Source organism: Phoenix dactylifera, chromosome 2 (assembly GCF_051530095.1).
Source record: "Phoenix dactylifera cultivar Ajwa chromosome 2, Ajwa_hap1_PhDact_Kaust_v1.1, whole genome shotgun sequence".
NCBI classification, from domain to species: Eukaryota; Viridiplantae; Streptophyta; class Magnoliopsida; order Arecales; family Arecaceae; genus Phoenix; species Phoenix dactylifera.
This window is the reverse complement of record NC_143191.1, coordinates 418,144-436,913: the sequence shown is the minus strand read 5'-3', so window position 1 is coordinate 436,913 and position 18,770 is coordinate 418,144. Positions and strand designations below refer to the sequence as shown.

The following is an 18,770-nucleotide window of genomic DNA, read 5'->3' as shown; positions in this document are numbered from 1 at the left end:
CGAGATGATGTAGACAAGGGAGCTCCCTTTCAAGGGGCTGTTCCAGCTTTCTTGTTTTTATTTTTTTCTTTCGGCTGGGATGACCCCACCGTTGGATTGGTGGCTCGAGGACAAATCTGTCATGATCTTAGTGGTTAGACACGGCCACGAACGGCTTGCTATGTAGCTCTGATCTCACACCATGCACGTTATACACTTGATGATGCTATGCGAGAGCCTTAATCACACAGCGTTTTGGCATTTTGAAGTAAATTTTCCACGCATCATGATCACCGTTCGTTTTGCTGCTCCAAATAAATCTGTTAAATGTGTTGCAGGAAGGATTGTAACCAAAATCATGGTCCTGTACATGCTTGTTAAAAAAATATGTCTCTGAATATAGAGATGTAAGAAGAAAGATCGACATGCAGCTACAAAACTAGTGCACAACGGCACGCATGTAGGTCACCTTGCTCTAATGATTCCTCTCAGTTTTCTTAAATAGACATATGTATTAAACATCTAGATTCGCAAATGTCTTGATATAAATATAAGTTATTCCTCCCCTGTTTTATTATTATTATTAAGAAGGACAAGGGTCAGGCAGCCGGTAGGTCGATCGAGGGTCGCGAGGAACCTCTCTAGCGAGAAATTGGATCCGCACAAGGTTCGAAATGACAGCTGTTTGCGATACTTCCAAAGGCCGTCCCGTCCCCTGTATGGCGTATATGAAGAATCATTGTTATTTATCGTTAATTAAGGTTTAATTTTATTCCAGGCCTTCAGGGTAATGCCATGGGGTGTCGGCGCTGTGGGCCAGAATTGGCAGGAGAACAAGTTTTTCAGGAATAACTTATTGTTATCCCCAGTAGGCAGTAGCTAGAGCTAATACTGGAATAGATTTGGATATAGGGATGGTACAAAATTTGCACTTGGAATAAATGATTTCATCCTTTCCCTGCAAGCAACCTTATCCCCGTTTCAAGCCTACCCTAGTTTCCAATAGATTCCTACAGCTTCTCATGGTCCACCCTAGTTTCAGGCCCTCATGAAAATCTAGGCTTATGACAAACCTAGCATGGCTTTAACAACTTGGGGGGTTTGTACCCCAATAATTCTACGTTCATTATTTATGGAGAAAGAGGGGGCAAGGGAAAGAATACCAAGGATATCCATATATTGGAGATGCAGTGAGCTACTAGTGACGAGAGAGAGAGAGAGAGAGAGAGAGAGATTCTTTTATTTCAGCTGATTCTATCAGGCGCCAAAATATTGGCCTAGTTTGATTGGTGGGCTAAGAACCTCTACTTCAGCCTGGCCAACACCAAGCCTAGTGGTTAAAAATAATTGCTTAGGTCTAGATCAGATCCCCCCAATAGCAACAGAGTCATTTTTCCTTTTTTTGTCATAAATAATGATCAATCAAAGTTGGTTAGTTTACAATATTTGCGTTATGTATACACGATTAAGAACAAATGATTGCAAGTCAAACAAGTCTTCCTCATCTATTTTATAATGGATGAATAACAATAATAGAGTCCCAAAGATGTACGAAAATTCGCAAAACTTGCAACGAAGTCGAAGAGAATATCCTCATTATATAGAATATGTAGATTCAAATTTTATACAACTCTCAAGACATCGCCAAGTGATCTAAATGTTCATTGTGTTCTCAACAAGTTGCTGAAAAATCTCGTTTTACTACCTTTCTGGCCAGTTTGTGGAGTAAATAATATTTCTTTTCTATTATTGTCAACTATATTTTATTGCAAAAACTAATAGTAGCCATTAGTTACAAATACAATTTTACAAAAGGTTTTTAGTTGAAGTCTTCAATGCTCGACTAAAAGATGTTAGAATGGTAATTTTTTTTATTACATCAAAGATTTTCCGTCATTAAACTTCTTTATCACTACATGGGCACATGTCCTAAAATTTGACAGAATCTAAAGAAATCAAACTTTGCTATAGCGATGAATTAGTTTAGATTTTTTTATTTTTTTTATTTGGGTTGGGACTGATATTTTTTTTTTCTCGATGAGAAGCAGCAAGCTACCTATTAGAGTACGCTGTTAGTGCAAGTCAGCCATAGCTTATAAATCCCTCGATAAATTTGCATATCAACGGAATCGCATTGTTTCATTTGGTGCAGTCTACACAAAGTGTTTCTTTCCACTATTTTCTAAAAAAAAAAAAAGTCAAAGATTTTCTTTGGCTTACGTATATGTATATACTATTGAATTAGAAAGTTATATAAATTGTAAAATATTGTCCTTACATATAAATTTATATATATCAACAGATGGATATGACCAATGAAATTTTGTCCAGTGTTTCATGTCTTTATGCTCAATGTGAATTATTTAATTATATATTTTAAGAGAGATTTAGATATTATGGTTAAATCATTTAAGTATGCATGTGAAGAGTAAAATGTAGAGAGCATACGAAAGTGAAACTCCATGAAATAATGTTAAAGAACCTTCTTTTTTCCAATAAACATGCCTATACCTCACTAATCGCCGATAACTCTCCCCACTTTTTTTTAGCCACTCATGAAAAGAAGTTTATATATATATATATATATATATCAGCTACTCACACTAATCTCTCAGGCCAACAGAATCAAAAAAAAGAACACAGCTTAGTGAGAAAGAGGCAGTATGGTTGGTTCAAAGGGTCTCTTCGGAATGATGGACTGTGTATGAGGCGATCATGTTTGCCTCTTTGTATACATGCACGGTCCGAAAAAAGTTTCAAAAAAGTTTTTAATTTTTCTTTATATATATTTTTGGTAGAAGAAGTTTCCTCTTCTTAATGGTGGACAAAAGTTAATTACCTATCAATGGTCAAAAGTCAGGGTAGAAGTTTATAAACTTCGCTTTGTTGGAGCTGTCCATTTCAATTAACAGGGTTATGAGTTATGCCATCAACAACTGGACTTTCGCCTAAAGGAGATAGCATTAACATATTAGAAAATGATGGGCTAACTTAAAAGCATAGGTGGACTGTTGGAAAAAGGTAATCCATGCAGTAACTTCGATCATGGACGCAGGTCACATCGCTTTCCTCTGATTTGGTTATGAAGCAAAGCAGCAGAGCATAATGGAGATCTGGTGGTTCTCCCACCTACCATGGCAGTTCTTTTGTTAATGTAGCCCTAGCCCTCAATGCAGTTCTCTCACTCACCAAATACCAAACACAGCGGATGCAGTGCTTTTTAGCAATGGAATCATTGTAAATTTTTTTTTATAAAAAAAATACTTGTAAAATTTATGAATAAAAGTTGTCTGTCATGGAATACCTGAATGCCATTCAATTTGATTTTTTGCGCAAAAAAAAAATCATGTGGCTGCTGGGATTCGAGCCCAGGTCTCCACGGCCACAACGTGGAATTCTAACCACTAAACTACAGCCACTTGATTTTTCTGGCAGCGCTTTTATATGAATAATGTATCCATACTATCTCACCTTGTACTACGCAGTCCTTGATCGGCTTCGGTCTTCTCCAGAACACTCGAGCACATACCATCGATTAGAACGATCCAGGTCAACATTACTGCCACTGGGCACAAAACGAATAGTGCACAAAGTTGAGGCAGCCCGGTGTGGCCCGAAAGATCCAAGTTGTTCTTTGTTTCAGGTCCAGCTATCCCATGCAGCCGCCCATCCCCACTGGGTGCTAACCTCGCTGTCACGCCGTCAATGGCGCACACAAAAGCGGTGTTAACGAAGTACCCAAGGGAGAGGAGGAGCCATGAGATCGAAGGACGTAGAGAGGGACCGCATGCCGGCTGGGGGCCTCGCTGCAGAAGAACTCCATCAGTCCAACCAGTGTAGACTTGTCGGCGATACTGAAAATAGCATGCATACTGCAAGGATAACCAGAGGAGGAACACGAAGACGAGGGGGATGACCGGGATGGAGACGGCAGGGACGAGGAAGGGGGCGATCGAGCTGGAAGTCCATGATGCTGCCCTGCTGGATGGTGAAGCTCTGGAGCATCCGGACCAGGATCTTCACCCCTCCTCCACTTGGGTCGCCCAGCGCACTTTCCATGGCTCCGGGGTGGTGGCGCCTTGGATTAAGCCACTATTAGATTAGATTAAGCCACTCCTCTCCTCTCGGAAGGTGGCATACTGAAACGAAACGAATGAAAGAAAAATTTTGACTTGAGTGCAGCTCTAGCTGGAGTTGCTGATCCCACAAACTTAGACCATTGACCTTGATTTTGACCTGTTGACCATGTCAGGTTAAGACTTTTGTGTCGTAGCAAGTAACTTAGAATCCTTTTTAACAGTAGTTTATGAATAGTCGCATTAAGTTCATTGCAAATCAAATTCTCAATTGTTGCTTGCTCTCGTGATTTACATGACTTTCGACTTGATTTACAAGAAATTCCAAAAGAGCTGGACTCACGTTCTATATGGTTTGAAGTTTATGTTGATTTAATTTTGTTGGTTTCTGGTGGTAGTTGCAGGGGTGATGGCGTCGGTTTGTGTCAAGATAGAGGGATCGCTCTTTATTTTTACTGGTTGGAATACCAGCATATTAATTTGAGAGATGTAGAATGTGTTTTTTTGGAGGAAAAAAAAAAACTTTAGGGAAGGCCAAGAAACCTTCAGATTTTGAGGTCTAGCTTTGCAAATCTAAATATTGTACATAGAGATCTATATTTTAGGAAATGAAACAAGCTGGATATCTATTGACTTATCTTACCACTTTATCAGGGGGAAAAAATAAAACTCTATTAAGCTCAACATACATTGTCGACTATTTTCTTATTAAATTAAGCTTTTTAGGTCAACTGATCAATTAACAAGGTATTAGAGTTTAGACTTGCAGTAGATCAAAAATTTAATTCTCTCCATGCTAGTTATTATATAATTTTTCATGGTCATTTGCTATTCTAATTCTGATATTTTCTAACTCATTAGACCATGTAAGGTTGTAAGCCTGTATACATTGCTGACTCTTTCCTCATTAGCTTAATCTTTTTAGATTAATTAGTTAGTTGAGGGTTAGTGTGGCATCCTTGCCATATTTTACTTTCTGTTTTTTGTTTATGACAACATGAAAACAGAGGCAAAACACTCATTTACTATTTTATTTTTTTTGAAAAAACATTCCAAGTTTTTGACAAAAAAAAGAGAGAGTAAAAGCTGCCAATTTTATAGCTTACAATTTTTCTGAAAACGGAAATCTCACCACCACCACAATGCAAAGTGACTTCTTGTATTCTGATTTTCAAAAAAAAATAAAAAGAAGAAGAAATAGGTCTTGGTTTCATTAAAACTAAGAACAGAGGATGATGCTAAATGGTACTTAACCATGCAAGTTAGGGGAAGTCAAGCAGCTTAAGCTCATGGGGATCAACTGGTCAGTTGACACTAAGAATATCAAATACATAATGTACAATGACGACAAACTGGCTAAAATGGCAGCTACCTTAGAAAAGAAGGAAATAAAATAAAACGAAGCATGTACCAAAAAAAAAAATGTGTAACACATGGCCTAGATTTTTTCTAAGCTTTGCAACAAAGAACAGTTAACAAATTTTTCTTTTTAGCCTCTCTTTCTTTTTAAGGATAATATTGGCTGTTCTAAATTTATGCTGGAAGTGTGAGGGGAGGGTTAAATCCAAGTGGCATAAAACTAAGATTACTTATGAGAATATAACTTATTCACAGATATTTCCTGAAGTAAGACCAACATTCAAGGCCCTTGCATCAATGAGCTCGAATTGATAAAGAAAAAAATGGAGACAAATAATTTAGGTAGATTCCAATTTTAAGGAGAGTAGATGAATGAATTATATATTTCAATCGATAATCAACAATTCAACGTGCCAAACTATATTCACAAATCATCAATAATCATCAAATCTTGCAGCCTTCCTTTACATATTCGTAAACCTTTTGAGTTTTTGCATCAAACTTAAGAATAGATGTCATTCTTAAATAATCCAAGGACATTGTGATGTATTAGGTATGTCGTCATTATTTACAAAATATGGTGCAATGGTATTCTGATGGAAATTATGAATACTCTTCTGGTGATATTATCAAATATAGGATCTTAACGAAATACGCTATCCCATTTTATTTTCCCATTTTCATAATTTTTCTAGAATTATTTTGAGTTAATTATTAAGCCCACTTTCTACGGGATATTAAGCCAACAGTTTAACCAAGCCCACTGAAATTGGATTCGGAGGCCCAAATCCTATGCTCACAATGATTTTTTTTTTTTTTTTTCCGGATAAGATCCACCAGGAAAAGTTAAAGCACACGAGCACCTGTCCAAGCTTCTCCAACACTATATATTTCTATCAGCCATTGTGTCACTCTGCTGCATTATATATATATATATATATATATATATATATATATACATATATATATATATATATATATATATATATATATCTGTGTGTGTGTGTGTGTGGTCTTTGTCTGCGCGGGAAGGCACTTGGGCCTTAGTAGAAAGTGACCACGAAGGCACAAACTGGAAAAGGAGAGGGCATCAAATAATTCGGTGCACTAAAAGATGTGCTCCCTTCACACTCAAGTGTCATCTATTATCATACAAACTTAGGTTTCCTTAGATCTGCATAAATAGGAGCACCTGAGAAGTTGATTGGAACCAACCAGAGATAGAGTTTTAGGAGCCGTTCTTTTTGCATTTGGGGGCTATTTTTTGGGTGGTAACTTGGTCTGTACTTGTCCATATTTTCATTTGATTTTGCCTCTTTCTGGTAATTATATGATGCCTCACTGTGTTTGGGCAGAAAATGATTTCTCTATACTGCTTTTTGCTTATTGATATGTTTCATTCCTGGATCTTCTCTTGATTTTTGATGAGTTTTTTGAACCTTTATATGGTTTTCTTTGTGTCGATAAATTCTACGGAATTGCTCGAGTCTTGACTCTTGTGCTTGTTTGCTCTCTTGATGGTTTCTCTTTATCGTATTTAATAAATTTATAGTTTATTATGTGCTCTGAGCAGAATACTAGTCACTATGTCCAAACCATGGTTACATTGTATTATTTAATAATTTATCTATCCTTTATAGAGATCAATCGGTTGAATGTCTCCTTAAATGTACTTGCCTCCCCTTTCTCTCCTTGAACTATGTTGTTTGGATTCTCAGTTCAAAGTTTTAATAATTTCACATTTCCTTCTTCTCCTTCTTCTTTCAGTTCATTCTCACAATTTCCCTGTCATGGATTTCATCAAATGCTCCCCTTTCTTAATTAGCAATCTGTTAACTTGTTTAGTGGCCTTCATCGAGTAGAATTCCAGTACAATTCACATACTGAAACCGAATATCTTTCTTTAGCTATGTTTTTTTGAGCGGAATACTTCTGCCACTGTGTTACACTGAATTTGCCATGAGGATCTAGTTACTTATATGACCTGAAATTTCCTCCCCTATGGACCTCACTCTAAGACTACTCATGAATGTGGCCTAATTCATAGATGGAGATAGTATTTTCAGTATATAACTTTGGTTGCATGTTGTTTTAATGTTTTAAATCCCAGTGGGATGGTGGTGCCCTAGCTGTCTTGCCCCATTTCTGTGAGAAAACAGGATTAGGACCAAAGCAGGATTCTGAAACAGGAAAGAAGGAAAGACGAAGAAGATTAAGAGTAAAAAAAAAGAAAGGAAGGAAGGAAAGAATAAGAAAAAGGAAAGAAGGAAATGAAGGGAGAAGAAATGAAAGGAAAGAAAGAAATGAAGGAAGAAGAAAAAGAAAGAAAGGAAGGGAAGAAGAAAAAATAAATGAAAGAAGGTGAGAGAGACGAAGAATACCTATCAGAACAGCTGCCGAGATGGGGCCGGACAGCGGGGAATCTAGTTTTGCGAAGAAACAGGAACACCCTATCCGACGAGATTTAAAACCTTGGTTTTGAGTTAGTTCCCTCACTTGCAAAGCTTATGTTTTTTATAGAATTCTTGCAGGATTAAAAATCTCGGATGGATTCTACTGGTACTGGGGCCAAGTATGAGTGCTTGCTCTTCGGTAAGCTGAGAGTCTAGGAATTATACTTCGAAATTTCAACAAATTTCAAGGAACAGGGAAAAGAAAACATGTTTATAGATATTTCCCTTCTTCTTTACACAACAATTAGTTGGAATGAGTTCTGTAAATTGATGGTGCTTTAATGTTTTTTTGGGGATAACTGCTTGTTTGTTTCATATCCCTAGATATGGATGATACCTTATATCCCTCAAGTTTGGGCCTCAACTTAGCCTGTCGCAAGAACATACAAGGTAAGCTCAAGAGTACCATGAGATTCACAGATTTATTATTTTAATCACTTCTCCAGAGGATCAGAAGAAGTCTTGTTTAAACAAAAGTACTCATTCATAAACAATTCGTCTATTGCTACTTTCGTGAAAGAATAAATGATTAGTCTACAGCTAACGAGGTATCATGTCAGTATCAAAGCCACTGAACCATGTTAAACCACAGATTACATGCTACACCATCTCCAAATTGAAGAAAGCCAAGTCCCAAAGATGTGCATGGAATTGTACATGGAATATGGAACAACAATGGCTGGGCTTAAGGTACAATTTCTTAGTCGTCGATGAACCCTTAGTTAAGTTAGTTTGTAATGCTCCTGATTTCTACCCATGGTTCTTGTCGATATTAAATATCTTATTTTTGTTTTTTTCTGCTCTTCCTTACAGGCACTGGGATTCCAATTTGACAATGATGAATTCCATGCGTATGTTCACGGCCAGCTGCCATACGAGATATTGGGACCTGATCCCATGTTGAAGAATCTGCTTCTTTCAATACCCCAACGAAAAACAGTATGAAAATCTGCAAATGAATTCCCTACTTTTCGATAATACATTCTTAAGATGGATATAATTGTTTAAAGGTGAAGAATCTGCTTCTTTCAGTACCCCATCAAGAAATAGTATGCAAATCTGCAATTGAATTCTTTGTTTTTCAGTACTACATTCTTAAAGTTGGATGTGATTGTTTAAAGGAGTAATTGTTTTTTTAACACAAAAGAACTATAGTTAATCTTAGAACAGGTTGGAATATGAGAATCTGTATCCCCACTAGTGGAATGATTAAAATGTCCAATCAGCACTACTGGTTTGACTTATGATGCACACACTGCATTAACTTGTAAAAAAAAAGGAGTATTGAATCCTTTTGGACTGCCATATCAATTAAGTGGTTGATGCCTTTGTGCAGATCTTTACAAATGCTGACAAAACTCATGTTGAGAAAGTTCTCAGAAAGCTAGGTCTAGAAGACTGCTTTGAAGGTGTAATATGCTTCGAAACTCTCAATCCACCTCCTAGACCTATTGACCATCATGATGAGAAGGACATTACTGTGCCTTCAACTGTTATTCAGTCTATGGGTCAAAATGGTGATGGATCTTTCAGTGTAACCAATTCAGAGACTGATACAATTTATTGTGGCGATCCAAGTAATGTGAATTCCAATACGCTGATTCTATGCAAACCCTCTTTGGAAGCCATCAAAGCTGCAATCAAGATTGCAAATATAAATCCCAGGAAAACAGTAAGTCAACTTGAATCCGAGATCTTAGGTTTGATTTGCTGATGTATCTGAACATATTGGGACTGATAGTTTCCTACTCTTAGATCTTTTTTGATGACAGCGCCAGAAACATAGCAGCAGGAAAGGCAGCAGGCCTGCACACTGTCATTGTAAGTGGATGCTTTCTTTTATAAACTCCAAGGAGGCTGCTATTCCTATTTATGAAACTCAATTGTAAAAATATTTGTGAAAACTACTAAAAGCTTATCTATTGTTGATTCCTTTCCTCGGCCTAACAATTGTGAAGTTATCCTCATATAACTGACTTCATTAAAATCTATTTAATGTTTCACGAACTTTTCATTTTTCAAATTATTTGCAACCTATTCAATAAGTAGTATCAACTACAAATTAATAATTGTACCTAAATTCTTGGAAGCGGTCTTTGTTTGTATTTTTTTTCCTGCTTTTGCGTTCCATGTTTATTGCTACACAAGTAAATATATCAATAAATCAGTCGACTTTATTCTCTGTTTTTTTCATTGTTTTCTGATTTTAGTTATCCAATTCTTTCCACAGAAACCTTTATTCTCTGTTGTTCATTCTTTTCTAATTGTCAATTATCTAACTCTTTCTAAACTTCCATTAGCTTCTTATCATTTTTCAAATTTTCTATTCCTTGCCTCTAGCAGGGAAATTATACTTTTCCCTGAAAAACTAAATAGGATGCTATTTGATCTAGAAGCGACATTTTTTTTTCCGAACAATACCTACTATTTTAGACATTGGCCTCCTCTGAGGGCAAGCATTGGAGGATATAAGTGACACAAGATGGTAGATCCATCAACTCTAGGACTGCTATTGTATTTAGAAACATAGTTTCATTTAATGCATTTTTCATGAAGTGCAGGTTGGGAGCTCAGTGCTAGTTCCGGGAGCTGATCACGCACTCAGGAGCATCCACAACATTAGAGAAGCATTGCCTGAGATATGGGAGGGTGGAGATGATTCCAAATCAGTTCTTACATCCACAACAGTTGAAGCTATAGTTCTTGCTTAAACCTTACCGTATATGGCTTATTTGTTGCCTTTTCCCCCCTTACTGATTGAATGTAACCTCAGAGATTTGTAACCAACCTGCATGAAAAAAAATTTAAGTGAGGGACAAGTTGGATTGAGAATGCCAAGTGCCAACTAGTGAGGATGCATGCTTCACTATCTATCGATCTCCTTTTCTTATCTTTTTATACCAGAGAAAGTACCTTTTTCCATTCCATTTTGGCCTTTTATGCTTCACGAAGGATGCACTTTGTTGAGACTAAACTTTTATAGCAGAAACTATTCAGAAACCCTGAGTAGGCCAAGACACACTAGAGAGGCTCCAGAGACTCGTGGAGACGAGGAGACTTGTTAGGGTCCGTTTGGTATTACTTCTGTTTTCTGTATTTGTTTTGAACCCAAGGAGCGATTGATGAGCTCCAGCAATTAATGGAGACACCGTTCCGGAGTTCCCCTGCAGGAAAACGCCAAGCTTTGAACTCCATTCCGAACCTTCGCATGTTGCTGGTTCTGGAGCGAGAGGGGCGATGATATTTAGTCCCACATGGGAAGCGAAAAGAGAGGAGCCGAGCATCTTAATTGGGACTTGGAGGCAAAATCTATGGCGGCGTGGCGGGATCTGTTCGGTTTGAGTGCGGGGAGACTGATGACGTGGCGTCCATCCAATAGGATGGAATATTTAATCTGAACCAAGTTGGACTTTTGCTTCTGTTATGGAAGGCCCGCCCAACCTCAGAGAGAGAGAGAATAGGAAGGAAAACGGCCGGTCTTCTTCAAGGTTCGGGGAGGCCCTGGCTAATTCAGGTCCGACCCACTCGGATTGCCTGTTTCGGATAGGTTAGGGATGCGGCCTGGGCCAACTCGGCCCACCTCCAGCACTAGTGGAGGATGAGGAGGAGGAGCGGAGGAGGTGTATAGGGCCTGCTATAGATATTTTCTCAAAAACGAAAATACGTCAGCGAAAAAGTATCTCAAGTGAACAACGAGTAGAGCCGGGAGAGATGCTGGGTTCGGCCGTTATTCAATCACCGTCCTCTTTCCCCCTCTCTCTTCATCCCTTCTCCTTCCCCCGGAAGCAGAAGTATCCCTCCCATACCCGCTGCTTCTTCTTCTCGTCCACCCGCCCCGAGACCGTCTTCCCTCGCCCCTTCAGACGCTCCCTTGTCTCCGAATCCACACCCGAGCCGATCGGATTCACTCCTCCTTCCTCGCCGGAAGACGGCCTTGAGGAGCCGAAGCCGGCACCGGATCCCGATTCCGTCTCCGGCGACGACGGTGGTGATGGAAGCTTCGAGATCGAGATCGAGAAGCTGGAGAAGAAGAATGGGCGGAGAATCCGGGCCAGAATACGGGTGGAGGCGGACCTGGAGACGGTGTGGAGCGTCCTCACCGACTACGATGGCCTCGCCGACTTCATCCCCAACTTGGCCGTCAGCCAGCTGATCGAGAAGAAGGACAAATTCGCCCGGCTCTATCAGGTAATTAATTTCGTGTGCTGAAAAAAATCGTTATTCTCTAATTTTATGATACAGACTCGTGAACTTTACTCGATTTTTTCTTGATAGATATGCCACAACATTACGAAATATTTTTATGACCAATTTGAGTAGGCCGGCTGGGAAGTCATGAACTGTACTCGATTTCTCTTGTATACATGTGACAAAGTTATGAAATTTATAATTAAATTTGAGGAATTTCGTACACGGTGGCGCGGAACTTCTTCGCAATTTGACAGAGTATTATGAACTTTACGTGATTTCTCTGCGTATGTCGTAAAGTTACAAAAGTTACAATTGTTTCTGAAATTTGGTAGGTTTCGGACTAAGCAATTTGACAGAGTTATGAGGTCTTCAACTTTGCTTGATCTCTCTATAGGTTCCTTTTGCAAATTACAATTATAACGAAGATTCTAGTAGGTTTCAGATGTAGCAATTTGACAAAGTTACAAGTATTAACTCATGAACTTTACTTGATTTCTCTGTTTATGAATTTTCATTGGAAGCTATTAGGTTTGGTATGGAATTTCGGGAAAATCTATCAAAGTTTTATTCTTGAAGACATCAATTTTACTAATTTCTCCAACGATAAACGTCATAGATTTATGGATTTTACAATTTCTTGGAGGAATGAAGAATATTTGGAGTGAAATTTCTTAGCAATTTGAAATAGAAGTTGGAAAAATTGCTGAATGAAAGTTTTTGATACAGGTTGGTCAGCAGGACCTGGCACTTGGTTTGAAATTTAATGCCAATGGTGTGCTAGATTGCTATGAGAGAGATCTTGAGATCTTACCTTTTGGTCGGAGGAGGGATATTGAATTTAAAATGGTGGAAGGTGACTTTCATACCTTTGAAGGAAAATGGTCCATCGAACAGGTGAGCATCTCTTGCCGTTCGTTTCATTTTTCTGGGAACTTTATTTTTCTGAGGTCATGCCTTTTGTTAGGCGTTTAAGAACCTTTCACTCACCAACTACTAAAACCAGTAGAAAGTAATGGGTTGTAGATAGGCCTTTTTTAAAAATTCTTTTATAACAACAGAAGAGTTGATAGATCAAAAAGGAAGCTAATAAAATAAGAGAGAGAGGGTGAGAAGTAGAATAAATTCTGTCCCTTTTTCAAGGGAAAGCTAGGAGGCTCGCCTCCTTCACCTCCATGTCATAAAAGTTCTTCCTAAAACATGAGATAGGACATCATACATCTCTTCCCTCCCCTAAAGTCCGATAGCCCTGCATCTTCACATTAGGACCTGAGCAATACAAATTTGCATAGAAGATAGACAAGTAAGTTTTTCTGAGAAATCCTTCAATATTCCCTTAATATTTTCATCGCGTCTTCCAACTTTTATTCTTTTGGCCATTCTAACTTAGCTGAAGTCCCAAGCAGGTCATACAAAAAAAAAGTACATTACATTCATTGCTTTTGCTTCTAGGACAAGCATTTTGTCTAGGATCTATTATTATATATCCTCTAAGAGAGATCTTATGATACACATGAGTAGCATAATGAGAAGCCCAAATATTACTTGATTGTAGAGAATAATCATAATGTGCTAGCCGCTGGGACAAACTTATGATGCTTCAGTGGGGCATAGTCCACAATCAAGTTAACCATGGTCGTTAGCACTTGGTAGTTACCCATTTCTTCTACTTTATTAGTTCACAGGTGTCTCCTTTGGTTGCCAGATTTAAGAAGTACCAAGGATTGAATTTCATAGTGAGAATTTCCATTTGAAGTTATTGTATGCTAATATCATGCTTCTGTACATGTACCCACATCTTGACACTTTTGGCCGATGCTTCAATTACACTTTTTGTCATGGCCAAACCTAATGTAGCTTAATTATATAATATTATTATACTACAAGTGCTCTTGACTGCAGCCACCATATATTGATTTTATAATTCCCAATACCGTTGTTGCCTTTTAAATTGAAAATCATATTATATTTCAAAGCCTCTTTGACAAACCCTCCATTTTTTCATGATAGCTTGCTCATGATTTAAGATACTTATATGAACAATGAATACCTGTTCAAGCAAAAACTTATTATCATATTTGATCTCTTATTTGAAAGATTATTTAACGTATGTTATGTACTGGATATTGGAAAACAAAAATATTTTTGGTTGATTGATAATCAGCAAAAAATAATAAGGTAAAGCTTTTTTTGTGGCATGATGTACTAAATTTTACTTAATAGTAGCCAAATACAATTACCATCTTAATTATGGCCGAGAGGTGAGCGGCATGGTGGTTGGGTGTGAGGAGAAGAAGAAGAGGAGGAGGAGGAGGAGGAGGAGGAGAGAAATAGGAAGGCATCATGAATTCATAATAAGAACATGTATAGAAACTAAGTTGGTTGGATTCACCGAATCCCAATACCTGACTGAGCCAATCTTTATCAATATCTGACCTAGCCAGCGAACCCAATTCAGGCAACAACGAGTTGACCTTTGACCATCCTCTTTTATCTAGGGTTATAGATTTATGGTGGATTTCATGAAACCGTGGGTGGTACTATCTTGCTTCTCTTTTTTGTCTCTGGAATTATTCCCTAATGTCGGCACTGGTTCTCATTTATCATTTTGGGCTGTGTATCTCTAGCATGGCAAGTAAGGCTAGACCAAAATCACATTCTTTTTCGGATTAAATGTTGTAACACAAAAGAAAACAGGAATCGGCAGAGAAAATATTTTGTTCACTGACATCATTATGCAGCTACCATGCCAGTCAGATTTTGTGCATTTAGTCAATGTAAGATTTATATAATGCTGTTTGTTTTCTCAGCTTTTGGATCCTTTAGGTGTCCAATGATTGCCTGCACCTATGATTGTTTAAGATAAATGTTACTATTTCCTTCATCTTAGTGTAGGAACCTTAAGCAACAAACCTGATATGCTTATGCATAGGAAAACCCAATCTGCAGGCAAGAATTCTTTGGGCACTATATGATAGCCATAATCTTCTGTAGTTACTATTTAGACATAAATTCCAGATACAAGATAATTATATATTTTTAGCCTAGGCTTTAAAATAAACTAAAATGCTAACCTGGGGTCTATGCAGATTGACAATGACATGTGCAAAGATGAAGAAACTATGGAGGGGAAAGGATTCCAGACAACACTTTTATATTTTGTAGAGTTGGAACCAAAGCTTTGGATTCCTGTGCGCCTACTTGAAGGGCGCGTGTGCAGAGAGATCAAAATTAACCTTCAATGTATTCGAGAAGAAGCCCAAAGAGTTCAAGAAGTGGGGCATGAGGCTCTTCCTACCTGGTAACAGCAGCAACATTCTCCATTTGTTTTGCATGTGTTGTTAAGTTCTGCTAGGTTATCCATGAGAACTTCATTTGTTGTTGGGCATTTTTGGATTGCAAACATTTTCCTGGTAAGCTTATGATTGCTGCATAACACCTACAGTTCCTCTTGAACTATTCAGTTTCTATAGACTAGATCCCAGTGTTCATCCCACCAGATCAGCCCATACAGTTGAAGCTTCCTATGATCATTTTGTTGATCAGGTCTTCTGTCCTTGCAGTTTTTACTTGACAGATATCAGTACTGTCTCTTGTAATAATGACTTCTACGTACCACCCACATGTATTTTTTGAATGCAAGCCACTTTTCCAGACCTGCCAAGGATTCTCTTTTAACTGTTCACTTCAAGAAAGCTAGAATGGCTGTCCCTGGCCTCCCTCGTGGTCCTGCCTTTTTATCATCTGTTTTATTTTTTAAATCGACGGATAAGCTGCCTCTTACCAGGTGGATGATGCAGATGAAACTTTTGAGGCCATCTTTAGACTGTGGGTATAATGGAGTGTGTTAATTTAGTGATTGGGTGCTGAAACGACAATAACTCAATACTCTGGCATCATTTACTGCAAAATATTTAACTGGCGGACGAACTTTTACTTATAGTAAAGGAAACTTATTTATCTTCCTTCCTTTTCATTTGAAATAAAAAGGAAAGGTTACATCAAAAAAAGAAAAGTTACAGCAAAAAGACATAAAAAGAAAAGTAGTTTATGCCATTTGCGATGCTTGATGATTGCCTGGAAGTCTTGCTTCTTTCTCAAACCAAGCACGACTTCATGAAAATTAACTGTACGTTGTGAGCTCTCATAGGTCTTCTTCGTGTGTAGGCCGTAGCGTCATAAGAGCTCTCGAGAGATGAGTTTATTATAATTGGTCAAGGAAGCTGGGAGAAACAGAGAATGTTACCGGAGGACAAAGGAGCAGTTCTAAAGCAGCACAGGGCCAAGATGAATGTCTTATGATCTCACGGTGCAATGAGCTATAAATTTAAATGAAGTCCTATGATGACAGCAGCATCCAAACTGGTCCTTCGAGAGATCGATGTCGTGGTTTTTGTCGAGGCAAGAAAAGATGACCACAGCAATCATATTATATATACCTTGCAGAAAAATAATTATTTACGGCTTCCAAGCTTAGTGTTGGCTTCAAAAGAACAAGCTTTTTGTTTTTCTTTTTTCTTAAAGTGTAACATGAAATGTTTTTCCTTTTCCTCTCTTTTCCATCTGTGAACTAGTAATGCAAACCAGTTATATATTTTTTTTCCGTGTTGATTGAATGCTGACTGAAAGTTCAGGGATTTATATTCAGTAATGGTTTGTTGTTAATGAAAAAAGGGCCACCAGCATCTGTGATTGGTCAGACAAATTGGTACCCGTGGTGGAAGAGTTGGGGATACAATTGGTGCAGCTTTATGAGGTAAGGTATTGCACATTTCCAAAACGTGACAAATTTCAGATTGATAAGAAAATACGGCCTGTTATTAGACTTTTGGGAAGTTTGATTTGGTGGTGTTGTTTTGATATGGCGGTGTTCTTTGAAGCTGGTGTAAGTTTTGTAGAGATTGGTGGTTTTGTTATACTGTAAATATTTTTTGTACCCATGGGACTGATATTTTTTCAGAAAAAAAGGGTTTTGCTGATTTGTTTATGGAAGCTTTCATATTTTTGTAATATGTAATTATGTTTTAATCCTTGAAATCTTGAAACAGTTCTGAAGTTAAATTAACTAGATTAGAGCGAAATATTCATATTTTAATCTTCTATTGGTATTAAAAAAATTTATCTTCTAGACATGTTTGTCTCTATTCCTCAAACTTAACTAATCTCTTAATTCCTGCCCCTCCATTATTGGTTCTCTAGCGGTTAGGTCCTGAGTAAGAAGAAATCTGAGTGGGTCAGGCAGGGCTAAGTACCGAGCCTCATTTGTTTTCAAGTTTAAGCCATAATTGATGGAAAAAGTTGAAAATGTTAAAGCCAAGTATAACCACCTACAGCGGCAGTTCTTTGTTATCGTAAAAGTATTTCTAGCTATCGACAATGCCATATGAAATGCCATGTTTATCCTTTAACATTTACTGAGATAATCATCCATCGATGAATGATTTGTTCTAACAATTTATCTCTAGTGGGGTGATAACCGTTGTTAATTCCCTATTTATCGAAAAGGAAATTCAAATTTGTATAGTCATTCTAAGTTTGTAGGTCTATTAGCTGCATGCAATGATAAAACCTACTATGCGGCGCACAATGCAGCCGACTGGATCGCCTCCTATGCAGCACATCACTCAAAAGAATTTTGCTGGGAGAGCATGGAGTCTGCACCCCACCGTTTTGCTGACTTTTTCTTTTTGACTCTTATGTGTGCACTCATGCACGTATGGTGGGAGTTACCATTGTATCAAAATAAAATAAAATAAAATAAAATAAAACCTACTGTCTGTTTGATACACAATTACAGCCATATAATTGTATTTACATCCACAAAGAATGGATTGTTGAATTTAGTGGACATACGACATAGGCTGTGGACTGTATTTACTTCATGAAATGGTGATAAATCCCCAGTTTGGTCTGTAAGTACAACGTCGGCTAAAACCACCTCTTGCATTCATTATTGGGAGTTTCCTTTTGAACGGCTCCCTATTCGTTTTTTTTTTTCCAAATATTTCTTCAATTGTTTTCATTAAAATACTACCTCCTATCGCTCCTTATGCTCCCTAACTTAGTGTCTATTCTATGGATCATCATGTGGGAAAACAATACGGTTTTAGAGGTTTTGAGGGGGAAGAAGATTGCTTTTGAATTTGAATTGATGTGCTTGTATCCAACTCCAAAACCACCTCTTCTATGTGCTTCAACCGAGATCCATGCTTGGAGCAAAGTTTGGCCCATCGCCATAATTCTTACAAATCTTTTATCGAACTCAAGTGTTTCTATACTTTAAGCTTGTTTATTTTTGGTTTTTGCTCTTTCCTGAGAGTTGTAGTTTGTGCGTGTGGGAAGAAGAATTACAATGATGTTGCATGGTGTTGCCTGCCCCACTTGATAATTTAAGATGATGTCTTGTCCCCTTCATCCTTGGTCCCAATTCTTCGAACCTCAAGTGACGACAATATGTGCAATGAATGAGGATTTCAGGCAACACTTTCGTATGTCATGGAGTTGGAGTCAGAGCTTCTGTTGTCCATGCACCTACTTGAAGGTTGGCTTTGCAGAGAGATCAAAATTAGCATTCCAAGTGTTTGAGAAGAAGCTCGAAGAGTCCAAAGTGAACGCGGTAGGCCACTTCCTGGGAGCAAGAGCAACATTCTCCATTTGTTTTTGGATATCTTTCTAGATTGTTGATGGATGTTTTCCAAAATAATAGATAATTTCT

At 37.9% G+C, this 18,770-nt stretch overlaps 2 protein-coding genes and 1 non-coding gene across 5 annotated transcripts; 2 read left to right on the top strand and 1 right to left on the bottom strand.

Moving 5' to 3' along the window:
- Positions 1-3,326: 3,326 nt before the first annotated feature.
- Positions 3,327-3,398, bottom strand: TRNAH-GUG (transfer RNA histidin (anticodon GUG)). Its single transcript has one exon. It is a non-coding gene; the product is annotated as a tRNA-His (tRNA).
- Positions 3,399-6,539: 3,141 nt separating this feature from the next.
- Positions 6,540-10,792, top strand: LOC103714736 (uncharacterized protein C24B11.05-like). Of its 2 annotated transcripts, none has more exons than XM_089928607.1 (7): positions 6,540-8,006; positions 8,192-8,257; positions 8,460-8,557; positions 8,681-8,806; positions 9,204-9,539; positions 9,623-9,688; positions 10,429-10,792. In XM_089928607.1, exons 1-7 carry the CDS (start codon positions 7,961-7,963, stop codon positions 10,576-10,578), a joined length of 888 nt encoding a protein of 295 aa, XP_089784733.1. In that variant the 5' UTR covers positions 6,540-7,960; the 3' UTR covers positions 10,579-10,792. The 2 variants fall into 2 exon arrangements, with proteins under 2 accessions (XP_089784733.1, XP_089784734.1); XM_089928608.1 differs by having other exon boundaries at positions 10,424-10,578.
- A 141-nt stretch (positions 10,793-10,933) lies between these two features.
- On the top strand, positions 10,934-16,683 carry LOC113463225 (Polyketide cyclase / dehydrase and lipid transport protein). 2 transcript variants are annotated; one of them, XM_089928609.1, is made up of 4 exons: positions 10,934-12,055; positions 12,785-12,952; positions 15,145-15,356; positions 16,223-16,683. In XM_089928609.1, exons 1-4 carry the CDS (start codon positions 11,579-11,581, stop codon positions 16,227-16,229), a joined length of 864 nt encoding a protein of 287 aa, XP_089784735.1. In that variant the 5' UTR covers positions 10,934-11,578; the 3' UTR covers positions 16,230-16,683. The 2 variants fall into 2 exon arrangements, with proteins under 2 accessions (XP_089784735.1, XP_038970611.3); XM_039114683.3 differs by lacking the exon at positions 12,785-12,952.
- Positions 16,684-18,770: the final 2,087 nt, after the last annotated feature.

What these genes read in the sequence shown, in the direction of transcription:
- LOC113463225 (XM_089928609.1), top strand. Translation starts at nt 11,579, where the DNA reads ATGCTGGGTTCGGCCGTTATTCAATCACCGTCCTCTTTCCCCCTCTCT. An exon ending in AATTCGCCCGGCTCTATCAG is followed by an intron (nt 12,056 to 12,784) that starts GTAATTAATTTC and finishes TTTTTGATACAG; the next exon opens with GTTGGTCAGCAGGACCTGGC. An exon ending in GAAAATGGTCCATCGAACAG is followed by an intron (nt 12,953 to 15,144) that starts GTGAGCATCTCT and finishes GGGTCTATGCAG; the next exon opens with ATTGACAATGACATGTGCAA.
- LOC103714736 (XM_089928607.1), top strand. Translation starts at nt 7,961, where the DNA reads ATGGATTCTACTGGTACTGGGGCCAAGTATGAGTGCTTGCTCTTCG. An exon ending in CTGTCGCAAGAACATACAAG is followed by an intron (nt 8,258 to 8,459) that starts GTAAGCTCAAGA and finishes GTTAAACCACAG; the next exon opens with ATTACATGCTACACCATCTC. An exon ending in CAACAATGGCTGGGCTTAAG is followed by an intron (nt 8,558 to 8,680) that starts GTACAATTTCTT and finishes TCTTCCTTACAG; the next exon opens with GCACTGGGATTCCAATTTGA.